The 26521-nt window shown below is 38.9% G+C and overlaps 1 protein-coding gene across 4 annotated transcripts in view; it reads left to right on the top strand.

The window, feature by feature from the left end:
* Positions 1-1843: 1843 nt before the first annotated feature.
* hdac4 (histone deacetylase 4) overlaps positions 1844-26521 on the top strand; it is a 197475-nt gene continuing 172797 nt past the window's right edge. For 3 of the 4 annotated variants that reach the window (XM_053627354.1, XM_053627353.1, XM_053627352.1), the window contains exons 1-2: positions 1844-1976; positions 23742-24039. In XM_053627354.1, coding sequence (XP_053483329.1) covers positions 24018-24039 — 22 coding nt within the window. In that variant the 5' untranslated portion in view covers positions 1844-1976; positions 23742-24017. The remainder of the gene's footprint in view (positions 1977-23741; positions 24040-26521) is intronic. The other variant, XM_053627357.1, reaches the window with a different exon arrangement.

Raw genomic sequence — 26521 nt, 5'->3', positions numbered from 1 at the left:
AGACATAAGTAATCCTACAACAGGGAGCCTAGTGACCTGTGAAAATACTAAATATATAATTTAGCATGTAACACACAGGAGAGATTATGTATTAAGTCGTTCTTTCGCATATGTAAAAACATAGGTGAACGTGGCACATGCAGATACAGTATCCTCCAAGAGTTCTGGAATGGCAAGGTTCCTCAGCTTCTGTTTGAAGAATTGGTTTGCTTGTCTCCCATAGACAGCTCTCTGGTCTTCATGATGGTTTATCCTTTTTAACAACAAATGCAGCTTTCAAATGTGAAAGAGTAGAGATTTAGCGCTATTAATCGTTTAAGCAGTCAGTCTATCAGGGCACACCTGGCCAACAAGAAACACCTGTCAGTCACATGTCCCAGTATTTCTGATCACATGAAGAATTGGTGGGCTCAAATGAAAGGTGCCATGTTCTAAGTTGTTTAACTCTCGATGTAAAGATCAGGAAATGAAAGCTGAAATAATGATGGACTCATATTCATCTTTTGATCTCAAACTCAAATGCCTTAGTGTATAGCAAGAACAAAATAATTGGTCTTGCCGTTCCAATACTTTCAGACGGGACTGTAAGCCTGTTACAAATGATAAATTTGCAAGCAACTTTTAGGTATATTTTGGTATATAATATATTTCTAGGTTTTCCCAGTGTTCCCTATGTTTCCTACAGCTTCTCTGATTTCCTTCAACCTCTCAAATATACAGTGGGGGAAATAAGTATTGGATGCACCAACATTTTTTTCAGTAAACATATTTCCAATGAGGCTACTCACACAAAATTTTCACCAGACATCAGTATTAACTCAAGAAATCCGGAAATATAAACAATTCACAACATTAAAGTCCATAAATAAAGTTATGTGTAATAAAGAGGAATGACACAGGAAAAAAAGTACTGAACATGCTAAGAAAAAGAAGTTTCCATACATCATCTATACCGCTTATCCTTTTCAGGGTCACAGGGAGCCTGGAGCTTATCCCAGTGAGCAAGGGGTACAAGGAGGGGTACACCCTGGACAGGGTGCCAATCCATCGCAGGGCACAATCACATACACACTCACACACCCATTCATACACTACAGACACTTTGGACTGGGGGAGGAAACCGGAGTACCCGGAGGAAACCCCCGCAGCACGGGGAGAACATGCAAACTCCACACACACAGGGCAGTGGTGGGAATTGAACCCCCAAAATTGGAGGTGTGAGGCGAACGTGCTAACCACTAAGCCAGTGTGCGCCCGAAAAAGTAGTTTATTTACTGAAAAAATGTTGATGCGTCCAATACTTTCCCTGACTGTATGTATGCAGGATGCTAAATGTTAACTTGCCCCTAGGTATGAAGGTGCATGTGCAGGGGCCCCTGAGATGGATTGACTGAGGCCCAGTGTTCCGGGGAGAGGCTCCAGATCCACCAAGTCTACGATAAAGTGCTTACTGAAGATGAATGAATCAATGAAAGAATGAATCATTATTCTGCAAATAAATAACATTTTTAAATTCGTCACTGAGGAAAGTAAAGGCCGAAACCAATATGAGTCCCAACTGACCAAACTTGCAGCCCTAAATTATCTATCATAAAAATGGCTTTCTTGTCATGCTTCTTTAGAATAACATATACACTTTTTTCCTTCATATGTAGATAGTAAACACCTTGAAGGTTTTTAAAAAAACATTTCCTGGTTCTATTTCGCTTCACTAATTGCAAAAAAAAAAAAAGCGCGTCTTTAAAGTCTTATTCTAGCGCACTCTCTCTGCGCGACACGGCAGGCCTCACTCTCTGAGCCCCGCCCCTGCACAAACCCCGCCCGCTCGAGGAAACGCGGGAGGCGTCACGTGATTTATTCCGCCACAATCCAGTATGGCGGAATTTGTGCGCGGTTGAGTCTTTTCGCTCGGATGGAAATTTAAGTACGTCTCTTTGGCGCGGAGCGGAGAAACTGCTGCCCTGGGAGGAGACTAGGTGAGAAGAGATTTCTACTCGAACTCGTTTCTGCTGTGAAAAGCTCTAATTGTGCTGAAAGCGACGGGGAAAATACTTGACGAATGGCCGGCGCGAGCGGAAACAATCATAACAACAATGTATCAGAGCGGTGCTCGCGGGTTAACGCACAAGCGGCGGAGCTGCAGCTGGGAACTTGTAGCTGTCACGTTTCATTTTCTTAAACCTTATCCTTCTCAAACAGCATTCAGAGAGTGTTCAGGTCTCTTACACACACACACACACACACACACACACGCACGCACGCACGCGCGCGCATTGTGTAATGTAGGATCAGTTAGCAAAACAATATATAGCGCGTTCATTAAAGTGATTCAAGGGAAGTTTCAATCCAGAATTTCCCCCAATCTTATAATAATAATAATAATAATAATAAATCTAGTATCTAAATCCTGTATAGGTGTCCAGTCCAGAACAGTCAAACATTTCTATTCAAAAATTGATCTCAGTGATTTATTTAGTTAAAAAAATATATATATATTACATTTATCAGTATATACATATACATCAGTTGCTGCGTTTATTTATTTATTGTATTTTATTTGAGTGCCAGCATGGTATGGTATAGTATTTATTTATTTATTTATTTATTTATTTATTTATTTATTTTTATTCCATGCAAAAATAAAAAAATAATTCTCTTCCAGGAATATTTTCTTTGCCATGTCCGATCAGTTGTTGTGCACTTCTTAGGCAGGATGATACTACCTTATGATTCTGAAATGTACATGCCATTTAGGAATTATGTACATGCATATTTCTATGTACATATAGAATTATATAGCACATTAGAAGTCATACCCCAGAAATAATTCACCCACATGTTAGGCCAGTTACATAGATTGGGAAATGTTTTAGCACAATCTGTCACAGCAATTTTTTATTTTTATTTATTTTTATTTTTTAAAGAAACGTGTGTAAAAGTGTTAGGCACATGCAAAGAAATGCTGTACAGCAAAGATGCCTTCAAAATATAATGAAATGAAATGTTTCTACATTTACAAGAGTGGTAAAGAGAAATAAATGAAACTAACTCGGTATTTGTTGTGATAACAGTTTTACATGATAGTTTGTGCAGTTTTATAAGGAAATTAAGATTTATTGAGCATCTTGCAGAACCAGCCACAGTTCTTCTGAAGACTTGGACTGTTTGACTCGCTTCATATTTTTGCAGCAAAAGCCAGCAGCTGTCATTATGTCTTTTGTCTGAAAAGTGTCTCTTATGTAATACGCTGCTTTCTTTACTGATATACAAACGTTTTTCTGTAACATTTATCAAGTTATTCAACCCCCAATGCAAATCAAGTTTATTGTCAATATTTACAGACTTTCAGCTGTTTGCAATGAAGAAATCAAACAAAAGCTATTGAAATAGTTCAACACAATGAATGCTTCAAGTGGTTTCTCCAAATTCAACTGAAAATGCAACTTATAATAACTTCTCCAGTCTCAAAATTATTCAACCCCTTCATGGCAAGCATCTTTAGTACTTAGTAGAGCACCCTTTTGCTGTTATGACCTGCTGCAAACAAGATGCATAGCCAGACACCAGCTTTTGGCAGCGTTTCTGAGGAATCTTAGTCCATTCCTCATGAGCAATGGCCTCCAGTTTAGTAATATTCTTGGGTTTGCGTGCTGCAACTGCCTTCTTCAAATCCCACCAGAGATTTTTTTTTTTAATGGGGTTCCATTCAGGTGACTGTGATGGCCCTGTAGAATCTTCCAGGACTTCTTCTGCAACCAAGCCTTGGTGGAAGTTGTGGTATGCTTGGGATCATTGTCCCATTGGAATGTCCAGTGTCGACCAAGCTTCAGCTTCCTCACAGACGGCATGACGTATTCTCCAAGGATTTCCTGATACTTCAATGAATCCTTCTTGCCTTCCACATGCTGCAGGTTTCCAGTGCCAGAGTATGCAAAGCAGCCCCAGAGCGTCACTGAGCCACCACCATGCTTGACTGTGGACAGAGTGTTCTTTCTTCATTCTTCTTCCTCCAGAGATACCGCTGATCCATCGTGCTGAAATGTTCCAGTTTTTTTTTCCCATCGCTCCACAGAACAGAATCCCAAAACTAATGAAGCCATAGGTACATCAGGTGTGCTTGAGAAAACACATGCTTTGCATATTTGCGCTGTTGTGAGGGATTGTGTTGAGGGGGGTTTAATAATTTTGAAACTGGAGAAATCATTATAAGTTTCATTTCAGTTGAATTTGGAGAAACCACTTGAAGCATTCGTTGTGTTGAACGATTTCAATTGCTTTTGTTTGATTTGTTCATTGCAAACAGCTGAAAGTCTGTACATTTTGACAATAAACCTGATTTGCAATGGGGCGTGAATAATTTTGATTGCAGCTGTGTGTATGTATGTCTATATAATGCGTGTGTGTATATATGTATATATATATATATATATATATATATATATATATATATATATATATATATATATATATATAAATATATAATATAAAAATAAATAAAATAAATATAAAATAAATATAAATATATATAAATAAATTAGTGTATACACACATGATGGAGACAATAATCTTATACACCCTGTACACACTATTACTGATATCTAAGCTGATATGCTGTTGTAAAACCAGTTTTTGGATTTGACTTTAGCAACATGTGTACCTTTTTCTTGTTGAGTTGCATTACAAGCTACTGGGCAGGAATCTGGTAGTAAATTGTATTATAGCTAGTTAAATGCCATTCATTTTTTCCCCAATGTTTTGCTCAGTTCCATCTGAAAGGAAGTTTTCATTGTGCTGTAGTGTAGAAAACTGTTAGTGGTTAAAATAGAGGATTAAAACGCACTCTACCGGTATCTGACTTATCGGTGTAGATAAAATGGACACTGATAATGTAGGGAGGTCTCTTTATTGAAAACTCTTGCAAATGTCCTGAAATTGAATAGTCATGAATGACTGTTAATTTAGGCATAAATGCAGTGAATAGTTTTTCAGTCCTGAATGCTGAGGCTTTAACACAGTGTCTTGTGTTGTGGTCAGTGGTTGATTTAGTTAGAAAGCAAACATTCGAATAATGCATATTACTCAGTACATATGAGCTCAGTACATCTGACACCTACACTTTTTTTTTTTGGTTATGTGAGTGTCAGAATGGTTTCGTTTGGGTCAGCAATATGCATGTCCTTGAGAACATAAGGCCTGGAATATATTTCAATCATATCCAGGATTATATGGCACATATGTGATGCAAGGGAATGACAGATAGAAGCAGTTTAGCTTGCATGCAAAACTGTTGTGAAACAATGTTTTGGAACGATTCAGTGCATGTTGTAGTCCATTTCTTTCATTAGTACCTTTCTCCAGTTTGTTCTTTGTTTTGCTGAATCCAAAAAGGGGTTTTGAGAAGTATTATTTTTTTTCTTCCAGTTAAGCTATTGTCTAAAGCAGTAGGGCCACGGTTACCACGCTTATTTTATTTATTAATATGTTCTCATAGTTATTAGCTTGTTCGACTGATCATTTTAATCCAAACCTCCAAAGCTCAAAACAAGTAGATCAGCTTACACCTAATGTGTACTGTCAGTGGAAATTCCAGGTATAAAATAAATCTCTAAGTCTACAGTAAATATTCAAAATATTATTGCACATATTTACATAATGATCCTAATATTTGAATAGTCGGCTTCTGTTTGAAAGAGGTCAGTGGAATTTATTTTACAGTTAAAATAATGTGGTCATGAGCTGCAAAATATTTCATTGCCCCTGATCTAAATATCTAAAACCAGCATCTATTACAGAGGATAAAATGTAACGTAGAGTGTAGAGCTACACTTAAGTTATTTTTTTTTATGAGCGTTATGAGTTATTTTTTCAAGTGAGTGAAGGAATGCAATCCTAGATCAGCACTTCAACTCTAACATTCTTTATGAAAGCAGGTATAGAACTGCAGCTTTATAAACTCGGGTGTGTAATCAGAGCCGGTCGGAAGCTGGCCCATCCACATTCCACTTCCCAAGGTCCAGCGCACAGTCCTTGTAAATTCCAGGTCTTAGAGGAAGAAGGTCGAGGCAGCTGTCTCAGAACTTGGCATACAGAAAGAACAGCACGGATCATGAGGAGCGACCCGGCCTTGTGCATGTGACTGCGTATCAGCCTTTAGACCCTTGCTTTTTTATAGGCCTGAATAACAATTTACAACAGTTTCGAGGAGCGTGCTAATCAATTCTGCCCCTCGGAGTGCATAATGATTCACGCCGCTTACCAGATTGTGCTCTGCGTTGTACTTAAAGCAGAGAGAGAAGAAGCAGAGCTGCAGACATTTAAATGTGCTGTACAGCAGGAGAAGATACTGGTTTACATAGTGAAACCAGAAGTGGGGAAGGTGACCAATTGGGAGCGGCGAGGATCTAAAAGTAGGAATTTGCAACCTCTGCTTGCACTCTGCTTGAGGAAATGATGATTATTAAAGTCCCTCGAGTTTTTATGCCACTTGGCCAGAGCGGATTGGTAATGAATTACTGTGTAAAATCAGACAGATTCCGGAAGTAAACCTGTTACATGACGTTTCATCGTCTCATAAATATTTGAATCTTGTGCAGTGCGTGTGTTGTAAAATACACAATTTTAGTGTGCCATTGTGCTCTCACAGTTTGGCCTGACTCACAAATATTGGCAACCAGCAGCAGACAGACACTTGCCTCAAACTGCAACTAGAGCTGCAACAACTAATCGATTATAAAAATCGTTGTCAATGAATCTCATTGTTGATTAGTTGGTCTGTGCACGATACATTTACTCATTAGGTTACTTCTGTTCCAAAAAACACGCTTAGGAGTGTAAATACTAAAGTTGTGTCCCAAATGAAGTACTATACACTTACACTATGCACCATATACTCAACCGTCTAGTGCAGTGTTTCTCAACCCGTCTGGTGGTCAGTAGTGTAATTGCAGGAGGTCTGAGGGAAAGTTTTAAAAATGTTTAAATAATATTTTTTGTGTGTGTATGTGTATATATGATATATATATATATATATAGATATAGATATAGATAGATATAGATATATATAGATATAGATATATATATAGATATATAGATATATATATATAGATATATAAATATATATATAGATATATAGATATAGATATATATATAGATAGATAGATAGATAGATAGATAGATATAGATATGATATGTGTGTGTATGTATTTTGTTAAATGAATCAAAACGTATTCATATGAGATGTTTTAAAATTAATCAGTTTGGTTATTCGCATGTATTCACAAATATCATGTTAGCTGAGCTGGTGATCGTTCATAGATGGATTTTATTTTAAATTTATTTACAAAGGAAATGATAGTTTGCAAAAACCTATGAGTGTAGAGAAGTTCAAGTGTTGCGTTGATGGATAAAATAAACAAAAGATCATTCAGAGAGTCAAATTAAATGTCACACCAACGATAAAATGTAAAAAATAAAATCCTGAAATGTTTTGATTCAATTTTAAATGTCCAATGTTAAGATTATTAATGTTAAATATTAATAAAATAAAGCAACATATATAGAAATGACTTTAAATATTTTGTTTTGGAGTGAGGGGGTCCTTGTGGATTGTTCGAAATATGCTAGGGGTCCAGAGCTCACAAAAGGTTGAGAACCATTGGTCTGGTGTATGAATTTTAGAACGGTAATGGAACGCACTATTTTTTTACTTACCGGAAGTATAAGCTGCTTTCTAGTCAGTGGCACATGACGTCATACGCACGTAATGAGATGCCGCTAGCTTTAGCAGATACCCAGAGTCCCTGACCATGACTTCAGTTTACAGTTTGTCAACGTTACCTTTTATTCCTAACATGACCTCAGTCACCATCAGACGGAGGTGTATGACGGTGTACGATGGAGGAAGAAAGTGTGCAACTTCCAAGTCCTCTAAGGCAGGGCTGCATTTTATATTAAACACCGCGGCGAAGATCAAACTTTACAAAGCGGGGTTTGTGTAGCACTGAAGCACGTTAGTGATGCACGAGCACAAACTTATGTTTGTATCCACAATGCTCCACCGTGTGCATGGGATGGGGAAACTGGTGCAAGTTGCTTAAGAGGTTTAGTTTAATTTAAGTTTATTGTCATTATATGCTGTATTTGCGCACTTGTAGTGTAATTCTGTCGTTTATTATAACACAAGTGATGTGTTAGTAACGAGGCTGCCTTGCTCCTGATTTCCTCATAGTGGAAGCGCAAGTAAGAACTGTAATGTCTAATTTAAACACTATGATCAAAAGTAAAACAATGTCTAAAGGCAGTGAGTAACAGAAACCATAAGGTGCAGTGAAAGGGGAATTTTTATTATTAATTATTTAGGACTGTAGATTAATTCAGTGCTTTTTGTGCATCGTAAAAAGCAATGCATAAATACTATTTTGTGTGTGTGTGTGTGTGTGTGTGTGTATGTGTGTGTATATGTATATATATGTGTGTGTGTATGTGTGTGTGTATGTATATATATATATATATATATATATATATATATATATATATATATATATATATATATATATATATATATATATATATATATATAATATATAATATATATTTGTTTGTGTATATGTATAAAATATAAATGTAAGACTATATTTATAAGTATTTGTGCATTACTTTATATGGATGCAAAAAAAAGCACTGAATTAAACTACAGTCCTAAATGAATAATATATATTCTGATGTGTTTTATTGGGTTCTTTTCAGTTGTATATAATTGGACAAACAGTTGTTTTAGTTTAAAGTTTTAGTCTGAAGTTTATTTGTAACACTCAGTTGGTGGATTTTATTTTAAATAAACCAAAAAATGGTACTGAAAATTTTCCCCGCCCCCACCTGATTAATTGCTAAAATAATAATTAGTTGCAGCCCTAACTGCAGCAATGAAGTACTTTGTTTGTTTCATTTGTTTGTGTATGAAAATGAACAGACAGTCGCTAATGTTGTGTGACCATCATCACGTCAGGTGACGTGACACAATGACCGCCTAGTCATTAACGCAAGTCTCTTCTGGGATTAGTTGCACTCAGTGTAGTCTCTTTTTAAAATTCTTCTTAAGGCATATTATTCTTTAACTACAGTCAGTCTCAGTGCAAAAGGTATGCAGCTACTACAAGGTGAGGAATGTAAGACCTGCTTATGGGTCCTGAGAGCTTAAGCTGTTAAGTAATCCCCTATTCTTTTTCCCTAGACACCTGCATGTTGCTTGAAAACAAAGCTGTTCAAGTGCATGTTAGGATGTTTTCACACTTTTGGGGAGGAAATGTTCAATTAAAAAAACAAAAAAAACAACCAAAAAAAAAAAAAACAGGAAAGAGCAGATTTCAGAAAGAAAAAAAGTGGTTCATGCGATGCTAACACTGCAGCCATAACAACGCTCATAAGTCCTGTTCACACCACGATGATTGTCAATGGAAGTGGTAAACACCCGGGCGTAAAACGCGTGGCGTCAAAGCAGCAAACTTTTTTAACGTCGAGGGGTTCGTTTTTTTTTTTGTGTGTGTTTGTTTTTTTGTTGTTTTGTTTTTTTTGACCTGCTGCGTCAAAAACTGGCCGACCAATGAGATTCGCACTTTTGTTGACATGCCCGGAGCCGCTAAAGTTACATAAAAGTACAACTTGATTGCGCTCAAGTACAAAACTCGTTTGGCGATGAAGAAGATGCCGAAAAAGAAGACGAAATGTCAGCATCCACCATTTTAGTGAGAGTGCATAATTGACATACCTGAAATAAAATGCTCACTGCTAATAAATCCTTCTGCCTACACACATACACAAGGTATCCTTTGAAAGCACCAGATTCAGAGTTACCCACTAAATAATATTATATATATATAAGTGCATTTTTTTTTTTGTGGCTATTTTTTGATGACACAAATGCAAGCATATATTCTAAGTGATCCATTTAATTCTTTCAGTGTTGTTTTCTACACTAAATAGCACCATTTGTTTCTGTGTCTCTTCCTCTTCTCTTCTTTATATATATATATATATATATATATATTATATTATATTATATATATAATATAAAAAAATAAAAATTCATATAAGTATTCTTGACATCTTATTCAAATAGCTAAATGCCCCATTACTGTGTTGTATTATCATATTGACTACAAAAAAGACTATTCATAGTCAACACTTCATCAATTTGCGGGAACATTGATATTTTTGGGCACAACAATAGTTGCCTTATACCCGTCCATTCCCAAAAAAATTAGATTAAAAAAACAATAATCTTGGTCTTTCCATAAGTATGTGAATGCTGTTGCGGTCACTTGTGTATATAATTCAAATCATTACATGTTTAAAAAGAATATACTGTTTAAAGTGAGAACTTTAAGGATTTAGCTTTAAAGAAGTATTTGTTGCAGTGACCAAATCACCAGATACCTCACATTTCACAAACGTGCATACATGCTTTAGCGAGTTGGCAAAAAGTGTGTGAACGGCTTAAAGACATAAATGCTGGCTCTCCTCTTCTTCTCAGTGATCAGCGGGTGTCAGAAATGGAAAGTGCCACCTTGTGTACCGGGGTATTTCTGCTTTTCAATAAGTGCCATCTCCCGTCAGGGAGTGAATCTGCACTTTCATTCAGCGCGTCACCTGCGTTTAACGCCTGGGTGTGAACTAGAGCTGCAACAACTAATCGGTAATAATCGATTATGAAAATCGTCATCAATGAATCTTATTATGGATTAGTTGGTCTCTGCGCAGCACGGGGCATGTTTACTCATTACGTTACTTCAGAGAGTAAATACTAAAGTTGTGTCCCAAATGTAGTACTATACACTTACACTATGCACGCTGCACTACCGTCTAGTGTGTGGATTTTAGAAAGGTAATATCTCAAATATATTACTAGCGTTATTTTTTAACTTTTCTGCTTCCTAGGCGACGGCGCATGACGTCATACGAACACTAGCATTAGCAGACACCCAGAGTCACCGACAGTGCCTTTCTTCAGTTTACAGTTTGTCAACGTTACCTTTTTTTTCCCCAATATGACCTCAGTCACCATCAGACGGAGCCGAAATTGTCACGTGACTGAGGAAGAAAGTCCTCTAAGGCAAGGGGGCATTTTATATTAAACACTGCGGAGATCAAACAGTGTTGCACGAGCATAAAGTTATGTTTGTATCCAAAAAGCTCCACTGTGTGTAAGGGGCAGGGTAAACTGCTGCAAGCTGCTTAAAAGGTTTAGTTTAATTTAAGTTTATTGTCATTATATGCTGTATTTGCGTGCTTACAGTGTAACTTCTGTCGTTTATTATAACGCAAGTGATCAGGCCCTCAGAGGAAAGTGCTATCCGTGCATAAGCTGACAGATGCATCCAATTGGTTGGTGTCACTGTGATTGACAGGGGAGAGAGAGAATGCCCCTCCCATCCAGAGAGCACAGTCAGTTTTGCTCTCCTGGTCTCCTGTCCAAGGATGGGATTCGAACCTACGATCTCCTGTTTTTCTGTCGTTCCACTCAGTTTAATAGAGTAATAATTACTCAACACTTAATCAGTGTTTTAAGAAAAAAAACTAAATATGCTTAAATATATAAATGCTTGTATAATCCGAAAGAAAAATGATGAAATGGCAGAATGATTTTGTTTCTAAACTGGCTGAATAAATTGAAATTATGGAGCAGCATTAGCATCCTTCATTCGTGTAAAGTTGACGACAATCGTGTGAGGTCTATTTTACTGAAATACAGCATGTTGCACAATTAGTTTGTAAAATATATTGCAATATTTTTCATTTTTTTTACAGAATGTATTAGTATGTTTATATAACGTACTTAAATTCCCCTCAACTCTCAAGATCCTGGTGTTCATGATTAAAATTCTAAACAAATTGGCTTGCATAATGGGAGAGATGCTAGACTGCAGAAATGATCATTAGTAATTTATGATATGATATTCTCTTGTCACTTTATGGATGATTTATGGATTTGGTAGTGATGATTATGAAATCAGATGAACTGCAGTGATTACAGTAATGGTATGACTAACCAGTTTTTAGCTAAGTACAGAATCCTGTCAGGTTTGTGGGTTAACATTCAGGCCAAGTGAAGAGGTTTTTTTTTTTTGGTCGACTCTGTAATTATGTTGTTAATCTCTGAGAATGGTTACAACAAAGGTTGGATAGTTTCGAAGTAAGTTGGATGCATAATAATAGCTTGCAATTGTATTTGACATTTTCTTATGTTTAAAGAACCACGCTTTATGGAGAAGAAAACAAAAAAAAACATGAGGAACACGGAAAACCGCGCAATCGTGCTTTGTTTCGTTAAATGGCAAAAGTTTTTAAATGTCATGCGTAAGCAAAGCACAAGTGAAATCTTTGCATTTTAAAATTGAAAAAAGAAAGAAAGAAAAGAAATAACACACCCACACAAAGTGTTTCTAAGTTTATCAGGGCCTAGTTGATGACCCAAGTCTGAAAGAGAGACAAAAAAAAAGAGAGAGACAAAAAAAAAGAGAGAGACGGTGGTGATTGTGCAGCTCAGACCTGTCAGCCGGGCGCACTGCATGGTGGGTACTCACCTCATTTCCTGCTTGGTGTGTGTCTGAAAATAGCCTGCTCTGGTGGAAACGCAGCCGTGTGGGTTCTGTGTCTGTGGTAAGACACAGCAACTCCTTAATGGAGCGCTGCTTCACTGCATGCAGCTTGACTCATTCTCTCTCTCTCTCTCTCTCTCTCTCTCTCTCACACACACACACACACACACACACACACACACACACACACACACACACAGAGAGTGCATGTTTATTGCTTTCAGGCAAAACGCAAAAGTTTTTTGGCCTGTTGTTTTTCCGTGTCAGCACTGCACTCATGTTCTTTAGTTGAGGTTGATAGTTGTGGGTTCTTTAACAGAGCTGAAAAAAACCCGCCTCCTAACGGGATAACTGGATAAATGAGTAACAGGATAAATGTCTCTACTCGGTGAGACTAACAGCAACCACAAAACGATGTCTTGAGTGTCGGCCGACCGGCGCACTGACATTCCATGATGAAAGGTTTGGCTGCCGCGGCCCGGGAATTCACCACGCGAGTGGAAACATTTCTGAAAGCGGTGCATATAGCCGCGAAAAGCATCGACCTTGTTAGTTCTGGATGTAGAAATCACTCACTGGAGGCCACAGCAGATTCCACTTTCAAGCTCCGTCTCCTCGGGTGTTGCGCAACTTTGTACTTTTTATGGAATGTGACACAAAGTGCTCGTAGCCGGGGCGAGGGAACGGTTTGAAAGGTCAGAGGACGACCGGAGTTCATCCAGTCGTCGTAACACATTTTGAGGCGTTACAAATCGACACCGATCTCTCTCTATAAAAAGAACAGTAACACCCATTTAAGCCTGATAGATCGCTACGGTGGGAAATGATTCATTTTAATCGGCGTAGATAGATTCAGAGGGATTTAAGAAATAAATCAGACTTTTATCCCAGGTGTCTTTGAGAACAGATGTTGTTCGAAATGCTAAATACCTTGATAACGGTGTTGGGAGGAAAAGGGGGCTTTTCTGGCTTTAGAGCTTATCGCAGACATTGAGTTTGGGCCTTGCTGTGCCCTTTCCTCTGTCTAGGGAAGTGCGTCAAATGGCAGAGAAGGCTGGATTAGCACATCTCCGCTAATCTCCTCTCTTCCCGTGGCTTTTGAGGTGCTCTCCAGTCTGTACCCCAGCTATGATCAGGTCCAACAGGCATCCTGTACATGAGCATTCAGACAGGCTAGGATACACTGACCTCAGCTCAGAGTGTGGGTGGGGGGTGTATGTTGACAGAGGTTGACCGAGCCTTTCTCTCTTTCCCAACCCCCGCGTGACGCTCACTTAAAGTCGACGGATGCTTGACCGACTTTCAGCAGTTTAATTTTCACGCTGTGCCCCCCCCCCTTTTTAGCACACATTTTCCTCTGTGCACGTTTGTTTTTAGCTGCTTAAATCCCCGATAGAGGTATTTATAGTGAGTTAACCGAGAGAGAGAGAGAGAGAGAGAGAGAGAGAGAGAGAGAGAGAAGTGTTATGAGCTGAATAGTGTTTTGAGAATGAATTCAGTAGGGGGAAAAGTTAAGTGATCAGAACTCACAAAATGTATTCTTAACAATAGTCATATATAATCAAAATAATCATATACAAACAAAATGTATTCTTAATACATTTTACGGCATTTTTGGCAGACACCCTTATCCAGGGCGACTTAGTTAGCTCATTATTCTTTACAACTGAACAATTGAGGGTTAAGGGCCTTGCTCAAGGACGCAGCAGTGGCAGCTTGGCGTTGGTGGTATTTGAACTCACGACATTCCAATCGGAAGTCCGACGTCCTAACCACCGAGCTACCTGCTTAATAATTATCATATATAATCAAAATAATCATATATAAACAAAATGTATTCACAATATAATAATATTCTTGTGATTTCTGAGAGGTTACGTTGTGCACTTGCAGCACACATGCGTATTTCTGAACGTTCGAGGATGTGAAAGTGCAACAGAAAAGTGTTCGGCCTGTTGCCAAGAACGAGAGTTCGAATCCTGATGATGCCTCAGCCTGCTGTGAGCTGGGTAGGAGGAGCATACTCGGTCTCCCCCGTCAATCACCTCGATACTAGCCAATCGTGGGCATCTGCGCATTCATGTACGCGGAAGAGGGCGGATTACGCTGTCCTCTGCGTGCATGGAATTACCAAATTGAGAGAAAATAGGGGTTAAAATCAGCTCTTGAATAATAAATTAGGCGTGTCTGAGTATTAATCAGTAGCGCATCATCCACCTGAGCGTTAGTAGTTGACTAGAAGCTGACTGAATGCAGAAACAAATGCTGCAGCAGTCAGAGGGCTCAGTGTGGCAAATAAAAAAAACAATGTAAATGAGGTACAGTGCAAACATTGCTAGGTAAAGCTGAAACCGAAGTGCTACACATTTGAATAATGGCTGGAAAAATATTAATAATGCAAGTGGTTTTGCTTGAAATGCTCTCTACTAATCTCTGCTCTATTGTGCTGGAAATAAGAGCTCGAGACCGAGTCTGTGTTTTGGTATGCAATTACACTGATTTGTTTAACCCTTTAAACGTCTTAACACATTATTCAGTAACTACTATAAATAATTCCATCACTACTATAAATAATTTGCAGACACTTACAGATGATTCAGTAACTACTATAAGTGATTCATCATCTATTATATATGAATCAATAACTATTATAAATGATTGAGTAGCTATTACGAATAATTCGCCGACTATTCTGGATATTTGAGTAACTACTAGAAGTGAGAGGTGAAAAGAGAAGAGGTGTGTAGTTACAAGAGTGAGGAATGTAAGTCTGGAGATGCTGACAGGTCCTGAGAGTTTAAGGGGTTAAAGGGTAAAAATATGTTTGCTGTGTGTGTATTTGTTACACAAGGTGGGGGTGGGTGGGGGGGGGCCCAGGTTGTGTGTATGCAGGAAAAGCCACATGGCTGAAATAGCTGGAATGTTAAAGCAGTGTCGAGTGGTTGTAAATACAAGAGCTCTTGCACTTACACATGGAAAGCTCTTTATAGGACACACTACTTTTACATTCGTGTGTGTGTGTGTGTGTGATTTCATCATTGCTTTAGATCGAAGTTAACGCTCAATAGGTGTGAAAGTAACAATATTACTAATATTGCAGTATGTAGTCTTCCATACTCCACATTTGGGTTGTCTTCTCACAGGCTTCCAGTCATAGTGTGTGTGATGTCAGAAAGTTTGTTCAGGTCAGAAGTGCACCAGTGCAGTCTCTGTTTCTCTGACACACACACACACACAGTCCCCTCCGAAACAATTGGAACGGCAAGGCCAATTCAATTGTTCTTGCTGTAGACTGAAGACTGGGGTTTGAGATCAAACGATGAATATGAGAAGAGAGTTTAGGGTTTCAGATTTTATTTCCTGGTATTTCTACCAGGTAGATGGGTTAAATGAAAGAACACAGCACATTTTGTATCAGACGAGCAAAAATATTGGAACAGATGACTTTCTTGTGACCCAAGTGTGTCCTGTTAGATTGATTGTTTAAGCAGTAAACAATCGCTGAACATCTATTCTTGGTTTTAGCCTTCAGATTCACCTGTGAAGACTGCATTTTTTTTTTTTGTTAAAAAGGATAAGCCAACATGAAGGTTGACAGCTGTCTGTGGGAGTAAAGCAAGCCATTTGGAAGCTGAGAAAAGAGGGAAAATCAATCAGAGGCATTGCGCAATCATTGGTCATAGCCAATACAACTACGTGGAATGTTCTGAAAAAGAATGAAATCACTAATGTACTGAGACACTGAATGGGTCAGCCAGAAACATTGTGAGCGCTGTGAAGAAAAATCAAGAACAAGAGTCAGTGACATCTCAAACAACCTCCACAAGGCAGGGGTGGAGGTATCATAATCTGCAGTTTGAAGAAGACGTCGAGAGCAGAAATATAGAGGCCATACCAGGAGATGTAAATCAGCCATCAGCAGTAAGAATCAGAAAGCCAAATTGGGATTCGCAAAGAGATACAGAGCCAAGATTAACCTCTACTAAAGTGACTGAAAGGCCAAAATGTGGAGAAAGAAAGGATCTGCTCATGAGCCAAAACATACAAGCTCATCTGTGAAAGATTGTGGAGGTAGTGTCATGGATTGGGCTTGCATGGCTGCTTCTGGAACATTTTCACTAATCTTTATTGATGATGTAACTCATGATGATAACAGCAGAACGAATTCACAATTCTACAGCAAAAAAAAATTCTGCCAATTTACAGAGAAATGTATCCAAATTAATTGGGAGGAACTTGATCATGCAGCAAGACAATGACCCAGAACACACTTCCAACTCAACAAAGAACTTTATCAGGAGGAGAAAGTGGAAGGTTTTAGACTGGCCAAGTTAATCAGCAGATCTTAACCCTTTTGAGCAGCATTTCACCTCCTGAAGAGGAAACTGAAGGGAGAAACCCAACGAAACAAACAACTGAAACAGGCTGTGGTAAAGCCTTGAAAAGCAAAACAAAAGAAGAAACCAACAGTTTGGTAATGTCATTGAGTCACAGGCTTGATGTCGTTATTCAAACAAGGGATATGCAGCCTAATATTAAATGTTATTTGCGTTACTTTATCTGTTCCTATAATTTTGCACACCTAAAAATTGGCTGGTCTGATACAAAAGGTTCGATGTTTTATGTTGTTTACCACGTCTCGATGTAAATACGAGGAAATAAAAGCTGAAATCCTAAACTCTCGTCTTATATCCAACTTTTGATCTAAAACCCAAATGTCTTTGGTGCGCAGCACAAACAAAAGAACTGGTCTTGCTGTTCCAGTCATTTCAGAGGGGACTGTAAACACACATACACACACCAGTCTGGCTGGGTTTAGAGCAAGATGAAACACTGAAAAATTCAGTGAAAAACATTGCTATAATCTGATTATTCAAAAAAAAAATTTGCTTTGAGGCAGATTTTTTTTTTGCAAATCTGCTCCATCAACAGAAACTGACAGCATGATTTCAATCTAATAATCAGATGAAAGTCGCTGAAAATCAGTTTTTCTTAAAGAACTTAAGAAGTAGTAGTGTTTTTGTATTCTTTTACAGCTCTTTTGTTATGACAACAGTTGAAAATAATGTCAGTATTGTTCAGCTTAGCCATCCCTGAATAATTGTATTTATTATATAACTTCGTATATAACTTCCCAACATATTTCGTGACCACATACAGACATTTCTTTGAGTGAGCATGTCTAATATTCAGATGGTGTGATCGGAGCGATGTTGTGTTGATGGCTAGTGCTAATGCTGTAGGAGTAAGCTGACTCCAGCACATCTAATCCACACCACCTGGCCTCAGCGAACAGCCAGGGACACTCCGAGCCAGAGACGCCGTTCCCTCTGTCTGCAACTCACCAGAGACACTTTCCTCCAAACCCACCATCTTAACTCAGCATTACTGAAGTTATCTTTCTCATGCTGGTGCTGAAACGCATTCGAACCCTTGATTGGGCTGCATTACACTGAGCAACAGGATTTCCATTTGTATGCCATTTTGAATTCATTTATCATGTCATTCAATTCATCACAACTAGAGTGAAGCAACATCACACTTTTTTAGAGCAAAAAAGGAAATTTTATGAATTTATTTTTGCTGTTATACGATCCACTTGTCCCCCTCAGAATAAAGGGTCACTGCACAGTTCTTCTCAGCTACCACCTTTATCCTATGATGAAACTTTTCCATCCTGGTTAGAGTGGTCTCTTCTACAATGACCCTGCCCCCATGATCCACAAGGCATGAGGTTTCACTGAATGGTTTTGACGAGGATGAAACTGATCTAAATTGTATGCTATGGCCTTCACACTCACCACATCTCAACCCAGTTGAACAGATTTTGGAGCGACCTATTAGGCAGCATCCATCACCAACTGAGAGAAAATCTGGTGTTCTTCTCTCCAGTACAGTTCCTGACACTTGAAGCTGTTCTGTTAGCTTGTGCTGGCCTAGCACCTTTCTGAGACACTTTATGCTGTTTTATCCTTTAAATTGTCATCTCTTCTATGACTAGATTAGCCAAGAAATATTGTGGATTTGGTGTTTAAAAATAAGGGTTATACGGAAAATAACCTAATCTGGGATCAGGCTTTATCCCCCCCCCAAAGGATCTGGGAAACCTGTTAACACTATATATTCAAATGTTTGTGGACACCTGACCATATGTCCTTTTTTTTTTTTTTGGATATCCCATTTCAGATTTAGTCCCAATTTGCAGTTATAATAACCTCCACTCTTCTGGGAAGGCTTTCCACTAGATCATGGAGTGTGGCTGTGGGGATTTGCTCATTCAGCTACAAGAACATTAGTGGGCGTTAGGTTAGTCAAGGGGTCCTGCTGCACAGTCGGTGTTCTAGTTCATTCCAAAGGTGTTCAGTGAGGTTGAAGTCAGGGCTCTGTGAAGGCCGCTCAAGTTCCTCCAGTCCAACCTTGGCAAATGATGTCTTCATGGACTGTGCTTTGTGCACAGGGGCATTGTCATGCTGGAACAGGTTTGGGTCTCTTAGTTCCAGTGAAGGAAAATTGTAATGCTACAGCAAAGGTACCAAGACATCCTGTACAATTGTGTGCAACAGTTTGAGGAAGGCCCACACATGTGTGTGATGGTCAGGTGTGTACAAACTTTCAACTCGGAGCAAGACAACAATCCAAAAAATGCATCCAAATCCACATATAATGCATAACTGACCCCAGAATCGTGCTTTTGACATGGCCATCCCATTCCCCTGGCCATAACCCCATTTAAAACCTGTGAGATGAGCTGCAGAGGCGTGTCCACAAGAGAGAACCGAGGACCTTGAATAGGAAAGATTCTCAAATTCTCCGAATCTCATCAAGTATTATAGGAGAAGACTCAGTGCTGTCATGTTGGCAAATGGAAGTTGCACTAAGTACAGAATGCAGGGGTGCAATAGTTGAGATTTTGTTTAAAATGTTCTTATTTTCTTAGGATAAACTTGTGCCAATTAAATGTTAGATTCTTCTCATATTTCCAATTTGACATGAAGGTAATTAACCACAGACACATTTTTTTTAAATAACAAATTTGACCCATTTTTACTAGGAGTGCCAATAATACTGGAGTTGACTGTAATATGAAGTATAAAGGAAGGAACATTTGAATTATAAATCGGTGGTGATTTTAAAAGAAGGTTGTCATTAACTGTAACTAGTAACTGAGCATTAAATGTTTTGGGGAAAGTTATTATCTTCGTTAAAAACTTTTGGTTAATAAAAGTTGAATCAAATGATTTTTAACGCAAGATGTTTTCATTAAAGCCCACTGCTTTCTTGGTACTTCAACAAAAAAAAGTAACATAACTATAATTAATTGAGTAATTAAATATTTTAGGACAATACAATAATATGTAGACAATATAATAGTAATGTATCATAGTATTAGATTAGTATCATCCAATCCGTTTTACAGAATATTGGGAAATCGAATCAGCTTTAAAGAGTTGATTGGTCTCTGGTTTTGACCACCTCTTTTGGTTGTTTATGCTCTGATTAACTTCTGGCTTGTTTTTCTTTCCATAATCTGAAAAATGTCTGAAATTAATCATGAGCTTTATTTTTAATTAGGCGGAAAAATAAAACCTATAGCTTTCAAATCAGCAGCCCACATGCATCCCCTGTCCGTGTTTGTGTTCTATATAGAAGCGTTAGTAGGGAGGGCTGTTTGCTTTCATTAGAGTGGATGATTGCTTCCTCTCAACACACACACACACACACACGCTTGACTGTTGAATGAGTCCTTAATAAGTGTTTGTTGAAGTATGGTAAAGCATACACCCCATGTGCTGAGGCAGTGTGAGGACCTGGACCATGTAATTACTTCACTGGCAAATTCATACTTTCAAGGACCTACTGCGTACTGTAATATAATTAAATCCTACCTCTTATGTTTAGGTTTATGATGTGTTGGTGGAGAAGTAAAAGAAATGGTAAGGTTTTCAGATGATAGGATTTCTCCCTGTTGAATTTCCGAGTGAAGATATAGACTGGAACGCTTGTTTCCTGGCAGCATTTTTCCTTCTAAATCCTGTCCAAAGGCAGAGTTTCTGCAGCTGGGAGCTCTTATTTTTGTGCATTTTATCAGTGAGACAGGGCTTGTATATTGTGTGTTCTATTATAAGGGCTTGTTTGGGATATTGGGCATATTATCTGGTAAAGAGGTAACCCTCCTATACAGTGCCCTCGACTAAAATTGGCACCCTTGGTAAATATGAGCAAAGAAAACACGCACTCTGTGAAAAATTGTCTTTATTGTTTATCCATTTTGATATATATTTTTTTTTCAACAAATTCAAAAATACTCTGCTCTCATGGACATCAAACAATTGCAAACACTACACAGGTTTATATATAAAAAAATCTTTGTTAAATATAGGTGAAACAATCTCAGCACAGTGTTATCCGGAAGCAAGTGTTACAGTGGAAGATTTATACGAGGCTAGGCTAATTATGCTAACAGGCTGAGCACTAACCAGAGTACCAAGATTCTCATTCTGTGCTATAATGCGATGTTGATCTCCTTTTAAAGTTTGCCTAGATTGTTCTAAGTTTACACTTTTACATTGCACACATTTTGTAACATTTTATTTATTAAGTTCAAGAGTTTCTTTAATTCTTATTTATTTAATCCTCATATAAAATATACAGTGCGGGGAAATAAGAATTGGATGCGTCAACATTTTTTTTCAGTAAATATATTTCCAATGAGGCTATTCACATGAAATTTTCACCAGACATCGGTATTAACTCAAGAAATCCACACATATAAAGAATTCATAACATAAAAGTCCATAAATAAAGTTATGTGTAATAAAGTAGACACATTATTTTGTGGTATGTTTTGCGGTAACGATATAAATGATGAAATGAAAATAGTAACATTTAAGCACTCTGTTTTTGGCCACAAGTCACATCAGCATACAGTGGTCAGTATTTTTGCTCGAGGTGGTGGAACAAATGTCATGTGTTTCCACCTTTTTGGTGATACCGGTTTTTGACAGACTTTACAAATCACAGGCTGTTAATTCATGTCTGATGACCTGTATCCGAACCACTTGGAAAGGTATGGTTGGAACTCCTCCTTCCGCCATGCTTGTTTTCGTTCTGTGTGTCAGATGCCCACATTGGGGATGCGTAAACACGTTAGCTACTATTTCGTCAGTATCGCAGGATGAAAAATTTATCAAATGGGGAGGAATTGTAGCGGTATATCATGGACGATGCGATATGGCACAGCCCTAATATGATATAATGATGACTTCTGGCCTGGTTACAAATCATATTTTTTTTATTATTATTATTATTATCCATATCAGTCCGGTCAATCTCAGGATTTTCACCTGTCAACGTGTAACATGGTCTACTGCCTTCTAGATCCAGAATCAACTCTTTTCTCTTCTCACTAAACTAGAATGAACTTCGGTTCAATCTGATGTTCAGACAGTTTGGTTTGCCTGCTTTGGTTATAGTATCTATTATTTAGATTGGATGCAAAGCTTGGTTGGGGGTTGGAGGCAGAGAGAACCTTTTTATAATACTCACTGTATTAATAACTGTAGGTGTGTTGGGATAACATAACCCCGTTTAAGATAATGTGTCAATGTCAGAACCCATTAGGTCATTGATGTGCTTAAGTGTGCTTAGATAGATCTACGTACAAGTCATTTCCAAAGTGTGTTACAGACAGTTCTCAGCTCTCCTCCACTGCTGAATTCCTATTTGTTGAGTTTGGCTGTTTAGCCTCGTGTTGCAATTAAGCCTTCATTCATGTTGGAGCTCTGCTAGAGGAACTCCCCTTTCCCGTTGCTTTATCAGAAGGAAAGCTGAGCGTGTAAGTGTGGGGAATATCCCTGTGGCTCAGAGCACACTCCTCCCTTCTCTTAGCAGCACATATTTGAGTTATGTAACTGAGCTAAGCCTTGCCTGTCTGTCTGTCTGTCTGTCTGCATGCACTGTACTGGAGATGCCCGTTTTTCATTACACGTGGTTACGCTGTGAGACTGACTCCAGCATGTTGGGTCAAGGATGTCCACTCTGCAAGATCTCATTCTGATCAAGTACAAACATAACTCAATCCACTTGTAATCTGTTGGTCCTGTCTGTCTGAGTGTTCAAATAAGACTTATGCAAGTGAGAGGTCGGTCTGTCTGTCTTGTTGTGCAAGTGAGAGGTTTGTCTTGTTGTGCAAGTGAGAGGTCTGTCTGTCTGTGCCAGCCGCTAGCCTGCCATTGGGAGCAACTTGGGGTTCAGTGTCTTGCCCATGGACTCTTTGGCATGTGGAAGCATGTGAGCCAGCGATTGGACTGCCAACCCTACGATTATACAGAAACTCTGTTTCTGCATCCATCCACAAATGACAGATCTGTCTGTCTGCTTGCTGATCTGTCTGTCTGTTTTGGTCTTTAAGCAACATAGTTGTCCATTTGGTCATTGAACACCAAGGTAGAAGATCCATCTGTTTGGTTTTTTTTTTTTTTTTTTTTTTTTTTTTTCCCCCCTTGGTCTTCAAATGACCTGTCTGTCTGTCTGTCTCTCGGTCCCTTCATGTGCAGTATCTTATCTTATGATCTGTCTGCTTGCTGTTCAAGTCTTTCTGTCTGCACATCTGTCTGTCTTCCTGTTTGAGTCTTTAAATGACAAATCTGCCTGTCTGTCTTGAAACTATAAATTTGTCTGCCTTTAGAAAAGGCAGTTCTGCCTGTCTTTTCAATCAGTAATGCATGCATGTGTACGAACATTCTTTAATGCATACTTTTCATCCGTCCGTCCATCCATCTATCTGTCCGTTTGTCCATCCATACATGCATATTTACACATCCATCCATCCATACATACATGCATGCACCCGTATATTCATACCTGCATGCATGTTTACTTCGCTCTTTTACTAAAGATGGGAGTCTGTGATAAGAAGCACACCAACCGTGTCATATTTATGAGGGTGGCTGACTCTTGGTCAGTCGTGTTCACTTTCGAAATGTGTCATACCCTCCTTCTGTTCTGGTGCTAGTCATGGGTATGTGCCAGTGTTGGTGGGAGGAGGTGGCAGTTACACCAATGCACACATTATGTAGGGATATCAGTATGAAGCATCGCAGTTCTTGACTTTCCCTGTGTGTGTGTTTTTTTTTTTTTGTGTTCCAGAGAGTGAAGAGAAGCAGGACTATTGGTGGGACTGGGATTTAGCCCATCAGGGGGCGTTATGAGCACCTGAGAGCTCTGTCTCTCCACACCAGTCTCTCTTGTCCAGTGGGATCAGTAACCAGTGGATGGTGTTCCCCTCAAAGGCATCTGGGGAGCAGTGAGGCCCTCTCCACATCCTCATCTGCCAGGACACGTTTCCTTCCTGACCCCTTCGTCTTCCTTTCCGGCTTCCACACACATACAGACACACAAACAGCAGCAGCAGCAGCCGTAAAAATGAGTTCCCATAGTCACCCAGGTAAGAGCTGCCTTCTTCTCTGGACCCGAATGTTATTGATTGCTTCTGTCCTGTTTGAGCAGGTGTGTGTGTGTGTGTGTGTGAGAGAGAGTGAGAGAGAGTGAGAGAGAGAGAGAAATATGATGTGAATCAGTGTTGGAGTGAATCATGTTTCAAGCTACATTGACATTACACAGACTCAAGTGTCTCAGGTCTGTTTTTCACACATCGGATTTTTCAGTGCATGTTGAAAATGAAATCTTTTCGGTTGGTGTGGCCTGTTTCCACCCTATCAGATGACGGCTACCAACCGGGGAGGGTGAAGGCTAACATGTGCTTCCTCCAAGATGTTCACATTTTTTTTTCCAGCTGTTACGGTCACATACAGGACAATGTAACAGACTAGGAGGAAAGCACTATCCACGCACTTCCACATACATGAGCCTACTGTGATTGACAGGGGAGAAAGTATAGGCCCCTCCTACCCAGAGAGCACAAACAGTTTTGCTCTCATGGATGCCCTACGTATGGCTGTCTCCTGACATCCTTTCATCAGGGTTCAAATGTACAATTTCACAATGATGGTGAGCATTTTTCTGTAGTGTTTAATGTAGTGGAATGCAGGGCCACTATCTGTAGCTACATCCACATTAATCCAGATAAATTTGAAAGTGCATGTTTTTCTCTACATTTTGGCCTTCCATCCACACTCAAACAAAGAAAGTACAAATTGTACTGTTCCTGTTCGTATCTGTATTCGTATCCTTTCAGAGCACGTAATCTATTCAATCCGAACGACGTATCTGTATTCGGTTACATGCTTTGTATTCAGTTCCCGCACCCATCAGCACAGAAATGCTAATAATAGTTGCAAAAACAACAAGTCACACATCTGGCCATTTTTTTTTTTCCACCTTTCTTGCCCCGCTAGTGATGAGCTGGCAGCTAATATCTAGAATAAATCATCTCTGCAGTGCAATCTTGTGCTAATGGCTCGTTTATTTTATTGCTACTGCAGTGATGGAATGTTTCACAATGTTTATTTTGTATTATTTTTTTTTTTTTTTTGTTGTTGGTTTTCATGGCGCATGCAATCCATGCGCATAATGTAGATTTTGAAAACGGTTGCAGGGAAGACGTGCGTTCATGTGACACTAATGGCACATGCAGATCACTTCCAAACACGAGTGTGAATAGTTGAGGCTTACAAATGTAGAAACGTAGGCTCGATTTGCAAATAAAGCCTCGCTCGCATTAGGATGGGCCTCACAGGATTGAAATACAGGATGTGTGCGTGGAATATTCCCTCGCTTCTCCTAAAGGAGGGATTGATTTGTTATGTTGTAATATCATCTCCTGAGCACCGAGGGTACGACACTCAAAGCAGCCGTATCAGACAGGTTCTGATTCCAATCATGACTTTTTGGGATCTAGATTTCTATCCTAACAAACCAGTTTGCCTCGGCCAAGGACGCTCGGCTGTCTCCGCTACGGGAATGGTGCATGACGGACCTTAAGGGCTGCGAGTTGCAGTGCCAGAAAAGCCTTTTGATTCTCATTCAAATATCTGTGCCTGATCTGTCTGTGCACCGCTGCCAAGGATGTCTTTAGCCAACTGTCAACTCTGAGAAAGGGGGAGGTTATTTTAGGAGATCACTGTAAGCAATGCGCTCTCGTTCTTGCTTTTTCTTCTCTTTATACATCAGTTCAGCTAAACAAAACATTCAGCTTGAACTTTTTTTTTTTTTTTTTTTTAATCTTCATAGTTGTTTTCGGGAGTAAGACCCGGAATGTCGTTTATTCTCATTACTCACAGAAAGGATGAGTCCATTGTGGACATTGTTAGGCTGTGCTTGTTTTGAGACATGCCTCTGTCATGTCGAGCTATGTGCACATCTCTGCAGGAGCAGCCTTTAGATGCCGCTTTACAGCCTCCCTGAGCTAAACGCAGCTGTTTTTTCAGCTTTTACAGTAACGACTGAAAGTTTGGTTCGTCTTAAAAACAGTCATCTGCAGGAATCCTGCTGCTCTGTTAAGTATCAGGCTGGGCAATTAAAATTTCCAGATAATATCGATGTTGTCATAAATTATGGCGCAATATACCTTTCTAAAGTTTTAGAAGACTTCCAAATTGTTGATTTGATGTTAAAAGTTTGTACTAAAAATGTCCTAAAAAAAATATTTAAAATGTTACAATGCTTTGCATATTTTTTTTATTTTACCCTTCTTTTCAAGCTGTTTTTTTGTAGACATGAAATAAAAGAATAATTAAACTTTTCACAGGTTTTTTTTTTAATACCCCAGGTGGCTCAGTGGTTAAAGGCTCTGGGTTACTGATCAGGAGTTCAAGCCCCAGCACTGCCAAGCTACCACTGTTGGGCCCTTGAGCAAGGCCCTTAACCTGCAATTGCTCAGTTGTTTAAATGAGATAAATGTAAATCGCTCTGGATAAGGGTGTCTGCCAAATGCCATAACATGTAAATGTAAATACCTCACTGCTGTT

Source organism: Ictalurus furcatus, chromosome 6, assembly GCF_023375685.1.
Source record: "Ictalurus furcatus strain D&B chromosome 6, Billie_1.0, whole genome shotgun sequence".
Classification (NCBI taxonomy): Eukaryota; Metazoa; Chordata; class Actinopteri; order Siluriformes; family Ictaluridae; genus Ictalurus; species Ictalurus furcatus.
This window is presented reverse-complemented; position numbering and strand designations above follow the sequence as displayed.